At 28.2% G+C, this 9,402-nt stretch overlaps 1 protein-coding gene across 7 annotated transcripts in view; it reads right to left on the bottom strand.

The window, feature by feature from the left end:
* LOC116840879 (mitogen-activated protein kinase p38b-like) overlaps positions 1-6,278 on the bottom strand; it is a 53,997-nt gene extending 47,719 nt beyond the window's left edge. For 4 of the 7 annotated variants that reach the window (XM_032808196.1, XM_032808197.1, XM_032808199.1 and 1 more), the window contains exons 1-6: positions 5,936-6,214; positions 3,972-4,101; positions 3,835-3,893; positions 3,631-3,772; positions 3,356-3,518; positions 1,570-1,641 (exon numbers count right to left, since the gene is read on the bottom strand). In XM_032808196.1, coding sequence (XP_032664087.1) covers positions 1,570-1,641; positions 3,356-3,518; positions 3,631-3,772; positions 3,835-3,893; positions 3,972-4,101; positions 5,936-6,039 — 670 coding nt within the window. In that variant the 5' untranslated portion in view covers positions 6,040-6,214. Of the gene's footprint in view, positions 1-1,569; positions 1,642-3,355; positions 3,519-3,630; positions 3,773-3,834; positions 3,894-3,971; positions 4,102-5,734; positions 5,895-5,935 lie in introns of those variants that run through there. The other 3 variants (XM_032808198.1, XM_032808201.1, XM_032808202.1) reach the window with 3 other exon arrangements.
* Between the last annotated feature and the right edge of the window lie 3,124 nt (positions 6,279-9,402).

The raw sequence follows: 9,402 nt of genomic DNA, 5'->3' as shown, positions 1-9,402 counted from the left end.
TATATATATATATATATATATATATATATATATATATATATATGTGTATATATGTGTGTGTATGTGTATATATACAAACATGCATATATATGTATATATATACACACACATATTATATATATATATATATATCTACTAATCTGATGAATAAAATTTAAAAATTGCATCATATAAAAATATTTAAATTTTTCGCTTTACTAAATTGATGAGTTTACTATATATTAGAAATCGATTTGTAAAGATTAACAAAGACTTCTGCAAGAATTTTGTAAAGTTAAAAAGTAACTTCTCGTACAAGACGGTTGTTATACACGGGTTTGAATGGCGGCTTTAAAAGATTAAAAAAAATTTTTAAATTATTAAATCTTTTGCCTTATTAAATTAATATGTATTACATACTAAGATAATATATCCTGAAAAAATGAACAAAGGTCTCTGTGTTCAAGGTATGTGTTGGCTTAAATTCAACTTTGTTTAGCTGCATTTGCTAATCTTTCGGTATATTATTTTAGTATATTATAGACTTATTAATTTTGTATGGAGAATTAATTTTTGTGCAGTATTTACATACGACTTAAATAATAAAAAACAATTAAAAAATTATATAAAGTTGAGATAGGTTTGGACAGATGTTTCAAACATTTTTTGTTAATAATTTCTTATAAAACAATAAACGACAGTTAAAATCTGAAAATTACTCTCAATACAATAAAACCTTGAAATCACAGAAATTCTACTTAAATTTTTAAAATATTCATTTAAAAGTCAATAAGTGTATCTTACTATTGCTAGGGAAGTAAATTCCTAAAACTCCACTTCTGTTCAATTCCCAGAGTCAATATTTTGTATTCAATACACACACACACACACACACACGCGCGCGCGCGCGCGCACACACACACACACACACACATATATACCAAAAAAAGTTCAGCTCGATAACTTATAAGAAACTCTCGAAACTACAGCCAAAAATACAATATTTTGAACTTCTTTCTATCGTTAAAAACGCTTCTAAAAGTAGCTTATAAGCTTTCTGATTGGCTATAAGATGCTCTTAGCAATAAAAGGGAATTCAGTGTTTAATCATATTGTGTTCAGTCGTGTGATATCTAAACATACGGTGTCCAATCGTAAAGTATGCCATTCGGGCGGTGTGTCAATTAGACAATGTCCAATCATGCAGTATGCTAATCGTGCTGTATCCAATTGTACGGTGGCCAATCGTACAGTGTGCCAATCCTGCGGTTTACCAAACGTATAGTATCCAATCCAGACATGTCCAATAAAATTCAATTGAGTGGTATCCAATTGTATCGTGGTCAAACGGGATACACCCGTGTTTTAGTCCTATCTTTTTTCTTTTTCGGTCTAGGCATAAAGCATGTTTAGGAGTATGTTTTTGGAGTATGTTTTCCAGCATAATATAAACAATCACACCACGGAAATAAAAAATATCAGTCAATAATATTGTATACAGTTCATTGGAAAAACGTCGATAAGATTCAGACATTAATTATGAGAGAAAAACATCATGTGAAAAAAATATGAAAGGTTAATAAAGGATACGATCTGTTCCGGGAAATAATGTCCTTCCAGTTAACAGTTCTGCCATGATACATCCAACTGACCAAATGTCAACTATAATATGCAATAAATATATTACATTGTTGTGTATAGAGAATGGACAACATAACATAATCTTAATTATTTCCATTTCTACTGAACCAATTCAAATTCAATTCAAATTCTTTTTTTTTTTTTTTTTTAATATTTTAGGAAGACCTACAAATTTTGACATTTTTTCCTTTTTTGTAAGTCTTCAATCATTTTAAATTTTTAAAATGGAAGCATATTTTTTCTAACTCAAAAGCTTCCTCTGATCATTCTGAATATTAGGGTAAAATTATCGAAATATTTTATTTTACATTTTATCCTAGAAATTTTTAGTAGAAAATATAAAATATCTTATAAATTATTCACTTTTAAATAACTTCTAAATTATTCACTTTTCTACACACACAATTTCAATTAAATACTTTTATACATGAACAGTACTTGTATACTTGTTTGCAAAACAAATTAAATACATTTTTGCCGATAAAGTTAGGAGTGCATAAAATGATTACAATTGCGAGTCATTCATGAATCTGAATGACAATATATGAAACATGCGACGTCATAACTACTTTAGAACTATAACTATAGAATACTTAGGAGAAACATAAATATTATATTCAGATATCAGATAATAATCAAACCTTTATTTTATTCTTACTCTTACATTAGCAGATAAAAATATAGAATCAATAATTACATCGTGTATTTAATTTAGCATCGTATGTTAATTTAGCTACTGCTATAATCAATTACCACGTAAGTTTGTAAGTAGTGACTTGCAATTGTGACCATTTGATGTGCTCCTAACTTCATCGAAAGAAATGTGTTTATATCATTCCGCAAACGAGTGTACACTCGGGATATATTTCGAATGTTAGTTCGACTTATTTTTTTTTAATGTTGACAGCCATTTAACTAAAACGAGAAGTATTCTAAATCCGTCATAACCTGCAAACATTATCATATATTATCATATATTATAGTATTGCTTGTAAAACTAAAGAAAAAAAAAAAAATTCCAAAAATGTTAAAATTGTTAAAGACCACAATAAGAAAAATTATAGTTTCTTACTAATAAAAGACATTTACATTCATTTTATTTCTGTTCCTGTATATTTTATTTCTGTTTCTGTATCTTTTATTGTTATTTGTATTTAAAAAAAAACAGGAACTTGTTAGTTACAAACTGCTGACTTTTGCAAGTTATGATTGATTTGTTAAACTCTGAGAATTCAAAGTCACTGCTGTCATGTATATGCAGTAATCGGATTTGAATGGAGCTGAAATAATAATATAGAATATAGAATTTGTGGAATTTGGAAAAATTTATTTTAAATTAAGAGAATACACACATTATTTAAAAAAATAATTTTTATATATTTATAATAAATTATACTGTGCAGTGATATTGATATTGGTACTTTTAATTCTGATAACTTCAATAATTGCAACTTTATTCAATAGAAAGTGTGAAAACTAGTAACCGAGTATACACTCAATTTTGCGAATGTCTTATCATTTAATAAATCGAGTTAATAAAAATTTTCGGTCAGCTATATTAAACTTAAGAAACGTAAAATATAATTGTAAGAAAGAGGATAGGGAACTTATGCATCTATTTAAAAAAAAATAATTATAACAATTTTCAAGAATGAATCATTATTTTTAAAAATAAATATTTCCAAAAAAATAACACTTTTAAGTTATAAACCTGGTTAAATTGTAAACTACTAACCTGTCTGATTATAATGCATCCAATTAAGCATGATTTCAGGTGCTCGATACCACCTAGTGGCAACATAGCCAGTCATCTCGTGTTCTGTGGGCCTGGCCAAGCCAAAGTCCAGTATTTTTAATTCACAATCCTCATTAACAGCTATATTAGATGGCTTCAAATCCTATGAAATGGAAGAAAAATTAAATTTGCTCTTTTTAATTTTTGTGTGAACACACACACACACACACACACACACACACACACACACACAAAACATATATTATTATATGTACCCTATGTATAATTCCAGCAGAATGAATATATTTCAAGCCACGAAGTATTTGATAGACAAGAAATTGAACATGATCATCAGAAAGTTTTTGTGTTCTCACAATATTATTCAAATCAGCTCCCATTAGATGTGTGACTAAGTATCTGTGAATATATATATAAATAATAAAACTTTATGCAAGAAGAAAGTATGTATCAGCGCTTACACATTTTGAAAATCCTCTAAAGATGAAGAAGGATGAAAAACATCTAACAGTCCTATTACCTGTAAGAAATTAATATAATTTGTTTTGATAAATAAAAAATATGAAGTACAAGTATTTATATGACTGTGTTTACTCACATTCTCATGATTCATATGTTTCAGCATACGAAGTTCCCTGTATGTGCGTTTTGCATGCACAGCTGATTGAAATGGCCTAGCTAATTTTTTAATTGCTACTTTTTGCCCAGTAGTTGTGTCGACAGCTGAACTAAAACATAAAAGATATATTCATTCCTGGAAGGGTAATTGTATTCATGTTTTGATCATGGTCATTTTGATTAAATAATTTACCAAGAATTATTTCTGCATAGTATCTGCTCAGTGCTTAGCACAAGTATGTGAAAATGCATCTTTATTCCTCATACAAAAATTATTAAGTATATAAAAGAAATCATCTGATGTTATGAAAATTGCTGCTTATTTTGCCAGCAAAAATATGCAATTAACCCAGCATTATTATATTAATAAAATATTTTGATCAAAATGATGGCATAATAAAGATATTTTTTAAAATAAGCATATTTTAAACAAGTTGTGCTGTTGCAATAATATCACAAAATATATATTAAAACATATATTAAATGTTTACATGTTATATTCAGCATTTTTCTCTCTACCTGGATATATAAAAATTACATAAATAAATTAATTTTTATAAACTTTAATATTATTATTTTATTTATTTATTACTATATATATATATATATATATATATATATATATATAATTATAACAATATATATAGTATTATCAATTTTATAATAACCTATAAATATTTATTTGTCTTAATTGTGTTTTCTATTTTCATTTTTTACTTATATATTCTTAAATTTAATAATATATATCTATACTTAATATACATCCATTTTTATTAACCCGATAGAACATTTAAAAATCTATCCAGACTTTTTAAACGTTATCATTCTTGAAAACATGTGTTTTGTTTTTTTTATTATAATTTCTTTAACTTTATTGAATAATTTAAATATTAATAGATTTATATGCTCTTTGATACTTTCTATATTAATTAAAAAAAACATTGAGTATTGAGTATAAAAGTTAGAAACAAATGAAAATGCATTTGATAAAATTTATGATATTTAGGGTTTATGTAACTTTTTAATGCTTGAAGTTCTAGGGTTATGCATATTAAGTATAGCAAAAACAAACTGATTTTATGCTTTTAACTGATTAAAGCAATATTAGTATGATATATTAATTTTAATATATATTTTCTAATATATGTTTTACTAATATATATTTATGTATTTTCTGTATCTGCTCTATCTCCTTTTGCCTGAATATTTATTTTATTTTAAATGTGTAAAAAAATAACTAAGGTCTATACTTAATATATTAAATTAATATTACAAACTTACATTTATATTTCTTAATCATTTTTTACATAACTTGTGAGATATATTAAACATTATTCCAATTACTTTATTGATTTCCACACAAATGCACATAAAACATGGGCATAATCTTTTGAATCACAATTCTGATAATAAAATAAATGTTTCTAATTGTAATCTAGTTTTCTTTTCTATAACCGAAAACTATGTGCTTGCAATGATAGATTTTTTGCTTCATGATACAAATATAGTCATAAATAACAAGATTATAATAGATTTATAGTTGTAGTAACATATTTCTGCCAATTTTTATAATAGCTTACATATTTGTTTGCTATTAGTTAATAAAAAAACATGAAAGTGAAAAGTTACTTGGCAAAACATTGGCAAGATTGGAGCTTTTTGGGTATTTGTAATAGGCAAAATTTTTAGTGTGTAAAATATACGAGTATCACAAATTTATATATTTTACATATGTATATTTACCTCTATGATTTTATCTACATTTGTATTATTAATATCACTTATTCTTTGTACTTATAACAGTATTTATTTCGAAATAGGGAATAAATAATACTTTAATAAACTATAGCGCATGATCTTCATTGAACAGAATATAAGATAGAAGAATGAGATGGTACTATTAATGTATTGCTAATGTTACTTCTGTCATGTCGCGTCACTTACCAAACTTGACCATAAGCACCCGAACCTACGGGTGTGAGCATTTGGTAACGTTCTGGTACCTCCCATTCTGTTCTGTTGATTTCTATCTTATAAAATTGTGACATGCTCTTTTATGCAAAGCAACAACAGTTTGTTCTAATTTTGATTCGCTGTATTCAGCAACTACAATAATAATTCTAAATGAGTTTTAATAACGTATTTTCGAGTTGCCACCTCACTAACTATATAATATTGCACCTCATCTCTAAATTAGCTGTCCACTATGGTGAGCCGCTGTTTACATACATACAGAGAGAAACCTAAAACGATCATCTCGTAAAGATTTCAGGGGATGCATTCCGACGCGCCCTCTGAGAACGTGTATGCAATCTACGTTCATCATGCACACTTTTCAGCAAGGATAAAGTCGTTTGGTTTGTATCCGTTCTATCAGAGAGAAATATGAGAGCGGCCACCGGCCTGATTTTAGCGGCAAGAGCTAGGCGCATTTTAGATGCACCATCTAAACAAAATGCGCCTAACTACGTCTGTCAGGCGCACTTTCGCAACTTCCATATAATGATAGTAAGTTAGAAAAGGACAGACGTCTAATCGCTCTGTTCTTATCTCACCACTGATGAGTGATCGCACGACGTAGCACATTAAGCTAGCGGTGATATTATCGCAAAGCTAGATTATCTCTCATCAGTCTCGTCTTTCACGCGCTGCGTTCTGTGTAATTTTGGAAGGAAAATTTGGAAAATGGATAATATGAAACAATAAATAAATATACAAAATTTATGTATACAACACGTTAAATATTTGATTTAACATGGGAGGATTTAACATGATTTAACAGATATATATATATATATATATATATATATATATATATATATATATATATTCCCATTTTAAATGATACAACCCAATATTTCGAAAACTAAAACCGGCAAACAAACATGTTTCAAACAAAAGTTATATGGATAGATGGTGGACATAAGAAGGTACTATTGGTTTGACCTTGCGTGGCTCCGCCAAGGTCAGGTCGAAGTCTCAACTTTGCTTTTTTAAATAGAAATATACATTTTTTTTATTATGGAATTTTATTCTACGTAAAGAAGCAAACAACTTTTGTTTGAAAACATTTTTTATACGACCTTTATTTTCTAAAGTATTTACGGAAATATCTACAAAATTATTGGTTTCAATAATTTTTTACTCGAATTCTATGAACTTTACAAAAAAATAGTAAGATATAAAAATTGTTTAATTTTTTCTCATAGAGCTTTGAGATTTTTTTTAGAATTTTTGATTAACTTTTTAGTATTGCATTTCCTTTCATTTTCTTGAAGTACTAAAAAGTTAATTAAAAATTCTGAAAAAATTTCAGAGCTCTATGAGAAGAAAATAGACAATTGTTATTTCTTGCTATTTTTCGGTAAAGTTAATTGAATTCGAGTAAAAAATTATTGAAACCAATAATTTTGTAGATATTTCCGTAAATAGCTTAGAAAATAAAGGTCGTATAAAAAATGTTTTCAAACAAAAGTTGTTTGCTTCTTTACGTAGAATAAAATTCCATAATAAAAAAATGTATATTTCTATTTAAAAAAGCAAAGTTGACCTTGACCTGACCTTGGCGGGGCCACGCAAGGTCAAACCAATGGTACCTTTTTATGTCCCCTATCGATCCATATAACTTTTGTCTGAAACATTTTTGTCTGCCGGTTTTAGTTTTCGAGATATTGGGTTATATCATTTAAAATGGGACACACAATTTATTTTGAATATTAATAAATATTTATTCCATACAGGCCCTCTTCCCCGCGACGCGTCTTCCTCTCCCTCCACTCCTGCCTCTTCCTCTACACTCATCTTTGTCCCTTTTTCTTTCTTCTTCTTCGCCTCTACCTCTTCCTCTGCCACTGCCTAGAATGACAGTGACAGTTGCTTGGATGAATATTATTTAATATTTCAGGCTATAACAGAAAATTAATACTGAAATGTTATATAAAGCGTTAGATTTAAGATTTTAACTTTCCGTTAATCGCAATATTTTTCACGCATGTATGGTCGCAATCATATATTTTGCATCTCCCAAATACATTAATTTCCCCGGGTGTATATCAGTTGGACACGGGGCAATTGGACACAGTCCAATCACAAGTCGCTGTTCCAAGGGACCCTACAAATGTCTCTAATCACACGGTGCTGTGATTGGCTGTGTCCAAATGCACCGTGTCCAAGTGCACCGCTTCCAATTTCCCCTGCTGCTTGAAACAATTTTCCCTTCATTAGTACTTGGCTAATGATCAACTACTAATAAAGTACATAAAAAAAAACAGTGAAGAACAAATTAACAAGTATTGGTATGGATAAAAGAACTTTAACTGTATTCATTATTCACAAAAAATTCCAATTGGACAAGTGGTGGTGAAGTTAGTGCTTTTTGAATCATATCGATATAATTTGTGTTTGCCGAGAAATAAATAAAAAAATATATACGGCATGTATAAGTTTGCCCCCGACGTCGAAACGTACGCGCACTTCCACACCTTACTTAATGTACTGATATTAATTGTATTATTATAAACCATCAATTCCAATAAGATAAATTGTGGAGAAGGTAGTGCTTTTTTAATCACATTGATGTCTTTTGTGATTGTCGAGAACAAAAAATGTAAGCGGCAGGGAAAGATTGTCAGGGATGCCGAAATATACGCGCGCTTTTAAGTCTTACTTCCCTTACAGAAATATCATACTAACAAGGGGAGAACCAGGTGACTCACCCTGGGATTTCGATCCCAATTTTTTTAATTATTCTGGAAATGAAAAAAAAAGATACGTGTCCCGGCGTTTGATAGAATATGCCTTAGTTTAGGAGTAATACATTTGTAAAAATTGGCCATATCCGAAGCGCACCGCGGCGCGCCATATGAGTCTTCCCGGTAACTGTACTTCCAACCAGTGCAGTTGGCTTCATGAGTTAGGTACTTGCTTCATAATTCGTAAGATCCAACTTCGCTCACGGAGGTGAGCAATAATTTTTTTTTTTAATGAGTGTTTTTATTTATTTTTATTTATTTTGATGATATTGATATAGTATGCAAATTTTTGAAATAGAAAATTTAATTTAATATCACATTCTAAACATTAATTTAAATTTAATTTTAAGAGAATTTTAATTCAAGTAATAATATTTGAAATAATAAATAAGTAATAATAATATTATATAAGTTATTTGTAATGGATAACATATAAAGGCAACGTATCTAAGTTTTCAAATTGTTTAAATTTAAAATTTAATTGGAAATAATATTAACAATATTTTAAATTTCTAGTTTTTAAAATAATTAATCGTAGAAGAAGAAGAATAAACAAACATCTGAAATGTGAATGTGAATATTTTTATTACAAAATTCAATTATTTAAGTATTGCGGATTTATTACAAAATTAAATTATTTTGATGCAAAATAATTACTTG

Source organism: Odontomachus brunneus, unplaced genomic scaffold, assembly GCF_010583005.1.
Source record: "Odontomachus brunneus isolate Ranch 3 - 2012 unplaced genomic scaffold, Obru_v1 Obru_scaffold_012, whole genome shotgun sequence".
In the NCBI taxonomy this organism is placed as follows: domain Eukaryota; kingdom Metazoa; phylum Arthropoda; class Insecta; order Hymenoptera; family Formicidae; genus Odontomachus; species Odontomachus brunneus.
Note: the sequence above shows the minus strand (reverse complement) of the source record. Positions and strands in the feature narration are given on the sequence as shown.